General features: G+C 45.8%; 1 protein-coding gene across 1 annotated transcript in view; it reads left to right on the forward strand.

The window, feature by feature from the left end:
* SLC2A9 (solute carrier family 2 member 9) overlaps window positions 1-16,210 on the forward strand; it is a 208,141-nt gene that overhangs the window by 127,790 nt on the left and 64,141 nt on the right. The window contains exon 10 of the mRNA XM_043906186.1: window positions 14,401-14,502. Within this exon, the coding sequence (XP_043762121.1) occupies window positions 14,401-14,502 (102 nt within the window). The remainder of the gene's footprint in view (window positions 1-14,400; window positions 14,503-16,210) is intronic.

A 16,210-nucleotide genomic window follows, 5' to 3' on the forward strand; every position in this document is an offset into this window, starting at 1 on the left:
TCCTGGGCTCTAGAGCACAGTTCAATGGTTGCGGTGCATGGGCTTAGTTGAACTGCAGCACATGGGATCTTCCTGGCCCGGTAATCAAACCTGCAACGACTGACTTTTGCTCCGTGAGACCTATTTTAGACTTGTGACCTCCAGAGCTGTGAGAGACTAAATATATGTTTCGTTAAGCCACTAAGTTTGTGATAATTTTTTACAGCCGCCACAGAAAACTAACGCACCACCTTACAGAATTTGTCACGGAAACAAAACTCAAAGTACATGAAGGTACCCTGGGTGGTCCTGACAGTCAGTATTCAGGACATCTTTTGCCCCTTCCCTGGTGGCTCAGATGGTAAAGAATTTGCCTGCAAATGTGGAAGACCCAGGTTCAAACCCTGGGTCAGGAAGATCCCCTGGAGAGTGAAATGGCAACTTCCCTGGAAAACTCCATGGACAGAGGAGCCTGGTAGGCTACAGTCCATGAGGCCACAAAGAATCAGACATGACTGAGCAACTAACACTTGCCCCTTCCCAAGTTCTCATTACCTTGTTTCCAAATATATACTTACTATTCCTCCAAACCTGGGCAGTAATTGCCTATCAAAAGGACTTGCCAAGTTTTTTTTTTTTTTTTTCTTTCTTCTCACTGAGATTTTTGACAGTCTATTAAAATAGCTTTGGGCCCTAAAAACACAGAGAAAGACATTTTTGTTCATTTGATCTGCAATTAATTTCGGCTCCTGGCATTGCCGGTCAGCTTGGGCAGCTGTAAATGACTGCCATCTTGCAGAAAGAGCTGGTTTTCCAAATTGCTCTTCTTGACACAGCATTAACTCTGATGAGTGAAGGTCCACGGAGTGTCACTCAGGCCACGCGAGCCCGAGGGTCCGCCACCACGTGGCCGGCTTGTGGAAAGTGAGACATTCCATTAAGAGGCAGGGTTGCGTTTTAAATCAGGGGAAGCAGAATTCATATAAACCACTCTTACTCTTTCCTCAGTAAGTATTTGCAATTGTCAGGGAATGGACTATGTCATCGAGCTGAAGTTAAAAAAAAATCTACTGATTTCCACCACCCACTCTGCTTCCCAACAAGTCTCACAACTTCATCAAAAACTTGAGTGTTTCCTTCAGTCTCGAGCCCCAGATCAACTGCATGTTAGAGGAGAGAGTGGGTGGAAGTGATGATGCAGTGTGATGTGGTCCCCAGGCCCTGCACTTACCAGCTGGGTGACCTTGGGCCCATTATTCAGCCTCTCTGGGCCCCAGTTTCCTCTTGGAGTAAGTGGTGGGGTGAGAACAAATCCTTATCTCAACAGGTTTATCCTGAGAATCATACAGTAATTCACAGTGCTTGGCATGGAGCAGGCACTCAATAAATGTTCATTATTGTTATAGACTGAACTGTGTCCTCTGAAAATTCATATCATGCAGTTCTAACCCCTAGTAATGTGACCTGATTTGGAAAGAGGGTCATTTCGGATGTAATTAATGGAGATCATACTGGAGCTGGGTAGACCCCTCATCCTGTGTGCAGGGTGCATAGGTTCGATCCCTGGTTGGAGAAGACACATCCCACATGCCACGTGGCTGTAGAGTGGAAACAAAACAACATAGCCGGCAGAGGGAGCGGCCAGAAGGAAGGCCTGCATCAGCCAGACCCCGGCAGGAGAGGGCCGACCCAGCCCAGCGAACAGGAGGGGCTGGAGGGCCAATTCACTCGGGATGGGCAGGTCTGTAGGGTTGGGGACCACTCAGCAGGACCCAGCAGCCACAGTGTGCCTGTAGGGTCGGAATCAGCGGACCATCACCTGGTCCCACTCCCTTCCTCCCTCTGATTTCTTATAGGAGCCATATTTGCTGACACTCTCTGGATTTCCCTGGTGGCTCAGACGGTAAAGCGTCTTCCTTCAACGCGGGAGACCCAGGTTTGATCCCTGGGTCGGGAAAATCCTCTGGAGAAGGAAGTGGCAACCCACTCCAGTACTGTTGCCTGGAAAATCCCATGGATGGAGGAGCGTGGTGGGCCCATGGGGCTGCAAAGAGTCAGACACGACTGAGCAACTTCACTTTTTCAGAGGGCAAGGGGGCTGCTGATCTGATCTTGCAGGTGTTCCTCCAGGACACGTGGATCTGGAGAGGTGGGTGGAGGATGTCTAGAGTGGGCTTTGGGCAGGAGCAGGAGTGTGTCTGCAAATTAGAGGGACAGTTTGGGGACCGGCGGGGCTGGAGAGGATGCAGCCAATGGTGTCGAAGCAGGGTGTCCTGTTGCGTCTTAGAAGGATCTCTCTGGCCACCATAAACAGATGTGGGCAGTGGTGGTGAGGACAGAAACAGGGAGAGTGTGGGGAGGCTTGAAGAGAGGCTGCTTTGCCCAGTGAATCATCAGACTGAAGGTGCTCTACGGCTGGCCTCAAAGCTGAGTTCATTCAATCCTCCCCGACATGGGGAGACTCTTCCATTGATGTATAATGATTCTGCAGTATTTCTGTGGGCCACAGATTGGCAGGGAGAAACAACCCCCTACTTCCACTAAAAGACTAAGTCCCCAGTGTTTCTAACAAAGATTTCAGAAGCTTAGCAGGTGGGGAGGGGTCACATCAAACAAAATCACCCATGCTTCTCATTCGGCCCCCAAGCTCCCTGGAAGATGGCTTCCCCAGGCACCGTCCAAGTGGGCAGCACCCACCAGAGCTGAGAAGTTAAAACTCTGGCTAAGCAGCTTTTCATATCTGGCGCTTACATCGTCGTCATTCAAGAAGCACTGACGTAATCTACTGCCTGGTGAGAAGAATGCTTGTGGACATGGGGACCCTCGGATTCTGAGGACTCCTCCTCATGGGAGGGAGCGTTAGAAGGGGAGCCAGGAAGGCGGGTGCAGAGTCAGGGCCCAGCATCCCCAAGCAGACGAGTAGTTTTGCGCTGGAAGCCCATTTCTCCAAAGTACACCTCCCGCCTGGGAAGCCCCGGTGGCTCAGCGGTAAAGAATTCTCCTGCAACACAGGAGATCAATCCCTGGGTCGGGAAGATCCCCTGGAGGAGGGCATGGCTACTCACTCCAGTATTCCTGCCTGGGAAATCCCATGGACAGAGGAGCCTGGCAGGCTACAGTCCATGGAATTTTGAAGAGTCGGACATGACCTAGTGATTAAACAACAATAACACTCACTCCCAACTCATGATACCTTCTATCAGGTGGTTCTGTTTCTGAGTTTGGCTGAGGGCGTTCTCTGCAGCCCACCTGCTGTGTGCCTAAAACTTTATTTCCCACCAAACATCTTCTGATTCCCTCCCCATCACTCCAGTAGCCTCCTTGGGCTCCCCCATATCTGGGTTTTCCCACAGTGTCCCCCATCCAAGGGAGGAAGGCGGGGGTCCCAGGCTCCAGATGTGGGAGCACTGACTCCCAAGTCCGCTGGCCACTCTTTCTCAACTCCTTTAAGAGCTATTTTTTTCCCGTTTACTGAAAGTTGAGAATGGTTTAAATTATGATCATAAACCTCTTAAGATCCACATTTTACTTTCCCAAGAGAGGCAGGTAGGAGGGATATGTCCCCCTTAGTAGCTACAGAAGCGCTGGCCTGAAGCCATTTCTAAAGTGACTCAAGAGGAGAAGGTCCTCCCAGGACTTGAAAACCTGGAGAAGCCTGGTCTGCTGGCAACCTCTGCTGCGATTCCAGGGGGTTCCCATCCAAGTCTGATTTTGCCGTTTGCTTGAAATGTCTCAAGACCACTTGAATTTATTATACTTAAGGAGCATTTGACCACCCTGGAATAACAATCATTTTGAAAATTACCTTCTTCATTTCTCATACCTTTGGCCCAAACAGAGATACATGTCTCACACACATTCATCTTTGAAATAGGAGTTTCCAAACAAGGGGCTTCCCTTGTGGCTCAGCTGGTAAAGAATCCACCTGCAATGTGAGAAGCCTGGGTTCGATCTCTGTGTTGGGAAGATCTCCTGGAGAAGAGAAAGGCTACCCACTCCAGTATTCTGGCCTGGAGAATTCTATGGACTATATAGTCCACGGGGTTGCAAAGAGTCAGAGACAACTGGCGACTTTCATTTTTCCAAAATTTATGTTTCAGTGGATTATTTTTAACATGCAATTTAGAGAGAGCCATTTTCAAGTAGAAAATGATTTCTGAGACCCTGTCTTCTGAACACAGACTTAAATTCTCAGATAACCACAGCTCTACAAGGTCTCTGCTTCTTTTCAGTCTGAAATTTGTGAAGGCAAAGATTAGATTAGCACTTGCATATTTAAAACAGAAGTGCTAGCAGTAAAAAGTAATATGGTAATTTGACGTTTTTTCTCATGCAGTCTGTGTTGGCTTTCCTTTCTCGGCAAGAGAGTTGAATCAGCAATGATAACAAGTGCATCCTGTGTTCCTTTCTCCCATCCTTCCATAAGTAAAGCCTAACCAATCGTCCAGCTTCTGTCCAAAGCATCACTAACTGTTGGTGTGGCAAGGGCTCCTCAGGGACCCCACCATCCCCAAGTGTCAAGATCAAGGACCACCATTTGGGATACCGGGGTGCTGGCCTCTGTCTGGGAGGCATCTTGCTCCAGTGTTCAGATCGTGTGCATGCATGCATGTGTGTGTGTGTGTGTGTGGTGTGTGTGTGACACAGTAGGTTTGAAGAAAATTCAACAGTTTTGTCAAGCTGGATTTCTGCAGCCCGGGTCTGCGTGAGTTCCCCTAGGCTAAGAGCCAGTCTATAATAAGCACCCAGTACATAGTTGCTTAATTGAGTGAGACTCAATTACAGCCATTTGGGAAAGGAGCATCTGCTAAGTAGGTGGAGCGCTTTGCCTCTGGCTGGAATCCCCGTCCTCTGCCCCCCGGCAGTCAGATCAGGTGCTCTGAAGGAGATGGAGACCCCGGCATCAGCGCCTCCTCTCTCTGAAGCCGTGCACACAGTAGGCGTACACACCTTCTCAGGAACAGGAAGTCAGGCCAGGCAAAGGCTGAGTCCATAGGAGCCAGCAGGATCAGAAAGGGCCCGTCCTGGAATAGGACAGAAAGAACATGGTGTATTTATGTGTGTGCTCAATCACGTCCAACTCTTTGTGACCCCGTAGACTATAGCCTGCCAGGCTCCTCTAACCATGGGATTTTCCCAGGCAAGAATACTGGAGTGGGTTGCCATTTCCTTCTCCAGGGAATCTTCCCAACCTGAGGATCGAACCCACGTCTCTGGCATCTCCTGCATTGGCAGGTGGATTCTTTACCACTGAGTCCACTGAGTGAACTCTTACATGGCCCTGCCAACCCTGAGATGTCAGTAATTCTACCAACTGCTGAGTTCTTCAAACCCTAGATACTTAGCTGCAAACAGCTAAGTATCTAGCTGTTTGCTAGATTGACCTATAAAGTTCGTATAAAGTAATGTTAAGTGAAGGGCTTCCCCGGTGGCTCAGTGGTGAAGAATCTGCCTATCATGAAGGAGCTGCAGGTTCGATCCCTGGGTTGGAAAGATCCCCTGAAGGAGGGCATGGCAACCCACTCCAGTATTCTTTCACAGAGAATCCCATGGACAGAGGAGGCTGGCAGGCTACAGTCCATAGGGTCACAAAGAATCTGACATGACTGAAGTGACTGAGTATGCACAATGTATGTGAAATACTATAAAGACACATTAAGTCAGATCTGAAAGGTTTGATTGAGTCACATTTGAAATAAGTGGAATTTTTTTTTTGTTACTGTTCAGTCACTTAGTCGTGTCTGACTCTGAGACCCCGTGGGCTGTAGCATGCCAGGCTTCCCTGTCCTTAGGTTCTCTTTTCCTTCCCTCCACCCTTTCCTTCTTTCTTCATTTGCTTCATCATTTAACAGACAATATGCTAAGCCCTGCTCTCCATCAGACCAGAGCTCCCTGTATGGGTTTGCTACAGCTACATAACAGTATCACAAACTGAGTGGCTTAGACACAGACCTTTCACCATTCTGGAGGATGTAAGTCTGAAACAAGGTGTTGGAGGGTGGATTCCTTCTGAGGTTGAGGGAGGATCTGTTCCAGGACTCTCCCCTGGCATCTGGACATTTGCTGGCAATCACTGGCTTTCCTCAGCTTGTGGAAACATCACCCTGACCCCTGCCTTCATCTTCACATGGCCTTCTCCCTGTGTGCATGTGTGTGTGCACATTTTCCCCTTTTTATAAGGACACTAGTCATCCTGGATTAGGGCCCTAAGGACCTCATTTGAACTTGACTACCTGTGTGGTTGTTGTCGTTATTATTTAGTTGCTCAGTTGTGTCCAACTCTTTTGTGACCGCATGTACTATAGCCCACCAGGCTCCTTTGTCCATGGGATTTCCCAAGGAAGAATACTGGAGTGGGTTGCCATTTCCTCCTCCAAGAGATCTTCCAGATGCAGGGATCTAACCTGCATCTCCTGTGTTGGCAGTCGGATTCTTTACCACTGAGCCACCAGGGAAGCCTGGTTACCTCTACTAAGATCCTATTCCCAAATCAAGTGACATTCTGAGATACCAGGGGCTAGGCCTTCAACCTGTCATTCTGGGGGAGGACACAATTCAACTCATCCATTCCCCAAGGGCAGGGACTCCTGTCTCTCCTCTGTGCCCCAGAGCCAGGGTCTCCCACAGTGAAGGAAAGAAAGCTTTGGGAAAGTGTATTCTTTTTAAAATTCTAGATGTTACTTTGTCTTACTGACAGTGAAGAGAGGTAATGTAGTACAGGGGTTAAGAGCAAGACTCTGGAACCAGACTGCCTGGACTTAAATGGTGGCTCTGCCTCTGTGTGACTTTGGGTAAGCTGCTAAACCTTTCTGAGCCTCAATTTCTGGATATAACAGGATGATAGTAGCATACCCTAATAGCATAATAGAGATATTATGAAGATTAAGTTATTGCTATATATAAAGGTGTCTAGAACTATGTCTGGTACATAGTAAGTGCTATAGTGGTGTTCCCTAAACCATAATCAAGGTAGCATGGTGTTGACAATAAGGATAGCTACAGACCAATGGCATAGAATAAAGTACAGAAATACAAAACGTGCCAAACTAATTTAATGCAAAATTATAGTCTTTATTAAGAAATGGTGCCATAAAAACTAGATAGTCACATCGAAAAAAAAAGAAAACAACTCTTGTCTCATGCTACACAAACAAATTAACTCAAAATTGACCATAGACTAAAACATAGAAGCTAAAATTATAAGACATCTAGAAGAGAACATAGGAGGAAGTTTTTGCAGCCTTGAGGTAAGCAACAATTTCTTAGGTAGGACACAAGAAGCATGAACCATTTTTTAAACTGAAACATAATTGTGCAATATTATGTGACTTATTTTGGGGGGGCTCCAAAATCACTGCAGATGGTGATTGCAGCCATGAAATTAAAAGAAGCTTACTCCTTGGAGGGAAAGTTATGACCAACCTAGACAGCATATTAAAAAGCAGAGACACTTTGCCAACAAAGGTCCACCTCGTCAAGGCTATAGTTTTTCCAGTAGTCATGTATGGATGTGAGAGTTGAACTATAAAGAAAGCTGAGCATCGAAGAATTGATGCTTTTGAACTGTGGTGTTGGAGAAGACTCCTGAGAGTCCCTTGGACTGCAAGGAGATCCAACCAGTCCATCCTAAAGGAGATCAGTCCTGGGTGTTCATTGGAAGGACTGATGCTGAAGCTGAAACTCCAATACTTTGGCCACCTGATGCGAAGAGCTGACTCATTGGAAAAGACTGTGATGCGGGGAGGGATTGGGGGTAGGAGGAGAAGGGGACGACAGAGGATGAAATGGCTGGATGACATCACCGACTCAATGGACATGAGTTTGGGTAGGCTCTGGGAGTTGGTGATGGACAGGGAGGCCTAGCATGCTGCGATTCATGGGGTCACAAAGAGTCGGACACAACTGAGCGACTGAACTGAACTGATGTGAATTTCTGGTGATGAAGCTTGTTTTTAATTGACCAGTTGGATTTCATCCAAAGTAAAAGTAAGAGCTGGAGACTTCCCTGGTGTTCCAGCAGTTGAGAGACTGCCTTACAGTGAGGGGAATGTGAGCTCAATCCCCGGTCAGGGAACTGAGATCCCGTATGCCTCTAAGCTCACAGCTACTGACCTGGAATGCCACAGCTAGAGAGCCTGTGTGCCAGGAGGAGAAATCCCGCATGACGTAATGAAGACCCCACATGCTGCAACCAAGACCTAATGCAAGCGAAGTAATTAATGAGTCTTTCTAAAAAGCAAAAGCTGTGACTATTTAAAAGAGTGTTAATGGAATGGAAAGGCAAGCCAGACTGGGGAATATTCACAAAGTACACATTCACATGGGACTTGAATCCAGAGTATGTGAAGAATTCTCAATGATTCAACAATAAGAAGACCAACAACCCCCTTGAAGATCAGAAAACTGAATAGACACGTTATGAAAGAAAATACCAAAAACCACCATGAACAGATGAAAATTTGCTCAACACCAATAATCATCAGGGCAATTAAAGCTAAAACCCATAATGAGATACCACAACTCACCATAAGGATGACTAAAGTTAAAATGGTGAAGAGTACCAAATGGTGATGAAGATTTGGAGTAACTGGGACTTTAGTACACTGCTGGAGGGACTTTAAATGGAAAACAGTTTGGCAGTTTCTTGTCAAGTTTTACTCATACAACCCAGCCATTTTCTCATAAATATTTACCCAAAAGAAATCAAAACACACATCTACACAGAGACTTGAACACTGATCTTCATAACAGTTTTATTCATAAGAGCCCAAACTGGAAACAGCCCAAATGTCTGTCAACTAATGAATGGAGAAACAAATTATGGTATATCCATTCAATGAAATACTACTGAGCACTAAACAGGAATAATTTACAGATGTATACAACACAGATGAATCCCAAAAGTATGTTGATGACCAGTAAGGAAATATCATCTCATCTAGACTAATCAAATCTATACTGGTGGAAAGCTATCAGCAGTTGCTTGGGGTCAGGGAACTTTGAGATGACAGAAATGTTCCATATCTTGGTGTGGTCAGTGCTTTATGAGTGTGTAAGTCTCGCAAAACTTACCAAACTGCACATTTAAAACAGGTGCATTTTATTGAATCTAACTACACATCAATCTAACAAGAAAAAAAGCTTTACCATTTTTTTTCAACCACTGATCCTAGCACTGTGGAGTGGGCAGCAGGTGGAGGTAAATGGCTGCTGAATAGATGAATTACCCTGGCTCAGGAGTCCCCTGAGGGACTGTCTTTAAAGCATCAGGAGGGTAACAGTTCATCCCTAGCTGACACCAGTAGCCTTCAGAGGCTGCTGTTCACCTTGAGTTCATGTCTTCACTAATGATTTCCATGTTGAGTGGAAATAACATGTTTACTCTAATCCCTTTTGACAGGATGCACTTCAGTGCTATTTAAAGGAGGAAGAGAGCCCTGGAGACTGACCTTGTTTCCCATTAGGATGGAGAGGGTTTCCATCTTTTCTTTGTTTCACAGACATTTCCTTGGCATCTTCCTAGACCATTTACAAACTGTTTCCAAATCAAAGACGATGTTTCAGCTTTACTTCGGCTCAGGTTACTGTTTTGTGCAGACACTTTAGTGAAAAGAAGCAGCCAGATCCCCTGAAAGCACTTGAATGTTGGCATGATGGTATGAGAGTGGGTCTTGGCTGCTTTGTGCTTGGGGCACACTTCCTGACTCTGAAATCAATGACTGTGCCTTTAAAGAAACTAAAATAAAAAGTACAAATAATGGAAAATATCCAAGGCAGTGAAGTCAGTAACAAGTTCAGGTGTGACAAGGCATCAATCTCAGTGTAGCAACCTCAGTGTCTCCCAGTGACTGTGGTGGTTGTCATGGTAACATCTCCAGTCACTTCTGCACTCTTGTCTCCGGCTACACTAACTGAATCCTCTAAGATGCTTACGAGATGAAGCCCACAGATAGTCCAGTTATGAGCAGCCTGCGTTTCCAGTGCCAGCTGTAAGTTTGGGTTTGACCCCATTAAGCATAAGAACGATTATGACATCCTTAGATTGTAGCAGGAACATATTGTACATGGTGATGAAAATTTCCCAGTGCAGGTATTGAAAATCATGGATGCTTGGGAAAGAGTCAAGACGGGATTGGTGACTCGGGAAGTAGGGGTTTGCATCTTCAAGTGTTAGTTAAGTCTTTTAACCCTTTGTTAATTTAGAAAAGTTCATCGCAGGACTTCCCAGGTGGTCCAGTGCTTAAGAATCTGCCTGCCAAGGCAAGGGACACAGGTTCAATCCCTGGTTTGGGAAGATTCCACATGCCACAGTGCAACGAAGCTCTTGCACCACAACTACTGAAGCCTGCATGCCTAGAGCCCATGCTCTGCAACAAGAGAAGCCGCCTCAGTGAGAAGCCCTGCAATGCACCTAGAGACTAGCCTCTGCTCTCCGCAACCAGAGAAAGCCCATGCACAACAAAGACCCAGCACAGCTAAAAGTACATTAATTAATCAAATTCTTTTTCTTCCTTAATATACATATTTTATTAAAGTATAGTTGACTTACAATGTTTCAGGTGCACGGCAAGGTGATTCAGTTATACACATACACATACAATATTTTTGAAATTATTTTCCATTATAGGTTATTATAAGATCCTGACTATACATTGACATGAATCTACCACGGGTGTACATGTGTTCCCCATCCTGAACCCCTCCTCGATGTCAGTGTATGACAAAACCACTACAATATTGTAAAGTAATTAGCCTCCAATTAAAATAAATAAATTTATATTAAAAAACAAAAAAAAATTTATATATATATAAAAAAGAATGCTATATAAATGGGATCCTCTAATGTATGATCGTTTGAAATGAGATTTGTGCATTAAACATAATGCCCTTGAGATCCAAAAATAATAATAATAAATCCTGTGGACATAGCTATAGAATTAAATTTTAAATTCCCTAGCAAAAAAAAAAAAGATCCTAACTATAGTTCCTTGCGCTATACAGTAAACCTTTGTTGCTTGTTGCATATCTTTTTTTTAATTAGAAATTTAGCATTCTATTCATACTAAGTCAAACAAGTGGAATCAACATGTCATAAATTTTTAGGTGAAAATTTATGAGTTTCCTAAAATATATATAGTATACATATTATATACATATACAAAAGCTTTTCTATTACACTTGATAAAGGCTTGAGAAAGAACATCCAAAAAAAAAAGAGATGGAGAAATCGGAAAACATAAACTAAATGTAATGGGAGAGCTGCATATGAAGTAGAAAAAAGGGAAACAAACTAGATGGAAATAAAAGATACACGGCTGCTCATTTTAAAAGCTCATTGCAGAAAATTTAGAAAAGACAGAAAAATAATAAGTAAAATCACAATCATACATTATTCCCCCAACTACAGTTTGCCATTACAAACTATTTTAGCATCTATTTTTCCAGAATGTATTAGTTTCATATAGCTGCAATTTTCAAAACTTTTGATGTCTCTATAGCATTATGCCCTACTCTTTTCACTTAAAAGTATATCCTAAAGATTTTTCTGTTGTTTTAAATTCTTTGAAAATATGTGAATCCCTACACAATTATCATGGGGATGTTCCAGTATTTATTTAACTCATTCAATTGTTGATGGACTTCTAGATTTCTATTTCCTTAAGAACATGCCTGCCACTGCAGGAGACTTAAGAGACACGGGTTCGATCCATGGGTTGGGAAGATCCCCTGGAGAAGGGAATGGCTATCCCGCTGCAGTATTCTTGCCTGAAGAGCCCCATGGACAGAGAAGCCTGGTGGACTACAGCAAAGAGCCAGACATGACTGAAGCCACAGAGACATAAACAACGCTATGAAGAAGATCTTTGTTCATAAAGTTTTGACCAAATGTCTGCTTCCTTAGGATAAATATCCAAAAGGCGAATGACTGAGTTCAAGAACAGAGCTGTTTTTCAAACATCCCTGGGCATGAGAGAGCATTTACCCCCACTTTCTCATCTCTGAGGAGCTCTGAGTGACTTGACAAATTCCATAATCTCTCTGAACCTCTGATCCCGGGTGTTCCCAAACTTCTTCATCCCCACCTCACAGGGACCCAGCTTCCCGCCATGTTGCTCCGGTCCTGGCAGCCCCTCCCAAGTCCTCCCCTTTGATGGACTCAGTTCATGAAAGCTGGGAGAGGAGAGATGACTTGGACACATGCCCTTCTCTCTCTCTAGAACTTTCTCAGCCACTGCTGATCTTTGCTACCTCCATGGCTCTCACTGGGCCTGGCTTCCCACGGGGTAAATCTACCATCCTCATCTCCCTCTCCTCTGAGAAAGGAGGACCATCATACCTGCCTTACAGAGATAAACCTTCACTCCATCAGCAGATGCTGGCTCCACACCTACCAGGTGGTCTTCTGGGTTCTGGGAAAACAAAGATGAAACTCCTAGCCTTCTAGAGAGGAGGAGGGTCAGGGGACAGGGAGGAAGGCGCTGGGCATCCAGGTGCATCTGTGAGCTCTTACCAAGTGGAGCTTTGTCTATTCTGCTGGGGAAAATATTAATGTCTTATGGACGAGGAAAGATTATAGACGATGCCCACTCTGCCTCCTGCCAGCCTCATGACCGTAACCAGGTTTCCAAAGCCTCTGTGTCTGTTTCTTTACCTATAAAATCAAACAAATAATAGAACCTACTTTAACTTTTAAATTAAAAAAAAATGTTAACTGGTGTATAGTTGATTGACACTGTTGTGTTAGTTTCTGGTGTATAGCAAAGTGATTCAGTTATACATACACATTCTTTTTCATGGTTTTTTTTTTTCCATTGTGGTGTATCACAGGGCACTGAACCTAGTTCCTTATATTCTATAGTGAGACCTTTTTGTTTATCTATTTTATGTGTAGTATTTTGTGTCTGCTAATCCCAAACTCCCGATTTATCTCTCTCCCACCTCTTTTCCCCTTTGATAACCATCAGTTTGCTTTCTACATCTGTGAGTCTATGTCTATTTCATTAAGTTCATTTATATCATATTTTAGATTCCACAGATAAGCGATATTATATGATCTTTGTCTTTCTCTTTCTGACTTACTTCACTTAGTATGATAATCTTTAGGTCCGTCCAAGTTGCTATAAATGGCATTATAAATGGAATTATTTCATTCTTTTTATGGCTGAATAATATTCCATTGTGTATGTGTGTGTGTGTATATGTCTATACACACACATATATTTACACATATATATACATATATATACACATCACATCTTTATCCGTATGTCATGTTGATGGACATGACACTTCGGATGCTTCCTTGTCTTGGCTATCGTAAATAATGCTACTGTGAACCTTGGGGTGCATGTATCTTTTCAAATTAGAATTTTCTCCAGAATAAAATGAGATCAAGCCAGTCAGTCCTAAAGGAAATCAACCCTGAATATTCATTGGAAGGACTGATGCTGAAGCTGAAGCTCCAATACTTCAATCACCTGATGCGAAGAGCCGACTCACCAGAAAAGACTCTGATCCTGGGAAAGATTGAAGACAAAAGGAGAAGAGGGTGGTAGAGGATGAGATGGTTGGATAGCATCACCAACTCAGTGATCATCAACTTGAGCAAATGCCAGGAGATGGAGACAGGGAAGCCTGGCACGCTGCAGTCCATGGGGTTGCAAGGAGTTGAACACAAGTTGGCGACTGAACAACAACAAATCAAAAAGCTCTATGCCCAGGGGTGGGATTGCAGTATCATATGGTAGCTCTATCATTAGCCTTTTGAGGAATTTCCATGCTGTTTTCCACAGTGCCGACACCAATTTCCATTCCCACCAACAGTGTAGGAGGGTAACAAAACACTTCATGAAGTTTTAGTGACAGGTAAATGAATGGACATAAAAAGACTGCGCCTGGCACATAACAGGTGCTTGATGAATGGTCATCAGCTTCAGTCACCCACACTAACCCACCACCATCAGGAAAGAGGAGAGACAGAGACAGAAGCATTGACTGACTCAGGGCCAGTTAGAGGCAGGAGGCAGGAACTTCTCTGCCCACTCCCACCCCAGCGCCATGCCCCAGGAGTCTACCCCTAGGACACCCACAACACACGGCGTAGAGAAATAGAGAGCAATTGCCTTCTGCCTGCCTACTGGCTCCTAAGGCTGGGGAAGGGCTGGGCAACTATGTCCCTTCTGAGGATAAACCCATCCTCCCCGATGAGGAAGATCAGAAGAAAGGTGAATGTATGGACACCCAGCCGGTGCTCATGAACTGTGACTTTCTTCTCCCTCCCTCTCTGGCTATGGCCTTGGAGGAAGTGGCCGGGGGTCTCCAGGTCAGAGCCATCCTTTAACCACGACCCCAGCACCATGGGTCCCCTTCAGTCACTGCTAGAAGGGAAGTAATAACCATCTCTCTCTGACCCTGACCCAGGGCTTGGTCATCGAGCGCATGGGACGGAGACCCCTCCTCATTGGCGGCTTTGGGCTGATGGCCCTCTTCTTTGGGATCCTCACTATTACGCTGATGCTGCAGGTGAGAGGACGCACCTGTCCCTTCCCCAGGGAGTTCAGGATGGGTGTGGCTTTTGGCTTCGTGCTCTGGGGCCATTGGCTTGGGGAGTCCATCCAGTCTATAGGCAACTCTTATGATGTGGAGTTTCCAAGGGCATCTCAGCTTTGAAGCTGCTGAGCGCCCTTGGGAAAAGGTGTTAGTAATGGGTCCTTGGACTGGGGTGGGGGCCGGGGAGGGGGAAACAAGAGATCTGACTTCTGGTCCTGTCAGGAAGTCACTAAAAGCTGTGTGATCTTGGGCAAGATCCGTCCCCCTTGGTTTACCCATCTGTGGAATAGAGGAGATTGCACTAGATGTCTCCGAAGATGCCCCCTCCAGCTCTCACGCTCCTGCTCAGGGTGGCTGGCACGGCCCTATGAGACCCCTGTGCAATTACCACATTGATACCCGTGGGTACCAGCAGGGGCCCTGGAGCCAGCCGCCTGGTGGAAATCCTGAATGTCCCACTTACCCTCCATGAAACTTTTGGCAAGTCTCTTAACCACTCTGCTCCTCAGGGCCCCATGTCTAAAATGGGACGGTTACCCTATGCCCAGTGCTATCGTGAGGATTAAGTAAGACATGCACTTATAGGGCGGCTAGCACTGCCCGGAGCACCGTAAGTGCTCAGTGAATGCCTGTTTGCAGGGGGGATGCATGGAGCCACAGCTAACTCTTATGAAAGTGGTATCTTTTCCTTTAATGGTGATGAGGAGACAGGCATACATCTCAATGAAGAAGCTGCCCAAGCTTTCACAGCGGGGCAAGGGCAGAGCTGGGATCAGATCCCAGGATCTTGGGGATTCCTCCTGCCGCTTGCACTGTTCAGGGCAGCCTGTGTTCACTGGGCATTTACGCCATGCCTCAAGCTCATCTCAGCCCTGTGGGAAGTGTGGGGCAAGGTCACAGTGGTCAATGAGAATTTGCAGTTTTCAAAAATGAATCTCTAAATGGATATCACATGTGGTGGTCACCTGCCAAAGGTCTTAATGTCACCACATGTCTAGAAAAAGGCAACATCAGCATGCTGGTGGGCTTCCCAGGTGTCATTAGTGGTAAAGAACCCACCTGCTAATGCAGGAGATAGAAGAAACATTGAGTTCGATCCCTGGGTCAGGAAGATCCCCTGGAGGAGAGCATGGCAACCCACTCCAATATTCTTGCCTGGAGAATCCCCATGGACAGAGGAACCTGATGGGCTACAGTCCATGGGGTGGCACAGAGTCGGTACTACTGAAGCGGCTTAGCACATGTCTGAGAGACATGCTTGTCCTTCAAAAAGGAGTTGTTGCCGGGCATGCTGACCAGGCAGGAGGTGGAAATCTCCTCCTTGGGGTCATGTGCTGGCAGAGACATTCCTTCCCCACAGCCAGAGAGGGTTGTCCTGAGCAGACAGTCTCATAGGCTCCTTGGACCAACCAAGCTGGATGTTCTGGGTCATGGTCTTTCTGTGGAGTGAGTCAGATGTCTGGAAGGGCCATCTGGAGCATGAGAACCCCTCTGGGCCTCACCCCACAAGGTCTCAGAGCTCCTTCCTGCTCAGCTACCCTCATCGCTGTCACCCCAGCCCTGCTCCCCAGCAGCTGCCCGCGAAAGAGCCTGGCTCTTTCCTCTTCCCAGCGCCCTCCTTGCTCAACTGGCTTCTCTTGTTTTCTGAGACCCTGGCTTCCTCCTGGATACCCCTTCCTCC

Source organism: Cervus elaphus, chromosome 6 (genome assembly GCF_910594005.1).
Source record: "Cervus elaphus chromosome 6, mCerEla1.1, whole genome shotgun sequence".
In the NCBI taxonomy this organism is placed as follows: Eukaryota; Metazoa; Chordata; class Mammalia; order Artiodactyla; family Cervidae; genus Cervus; species Cervus elaphus.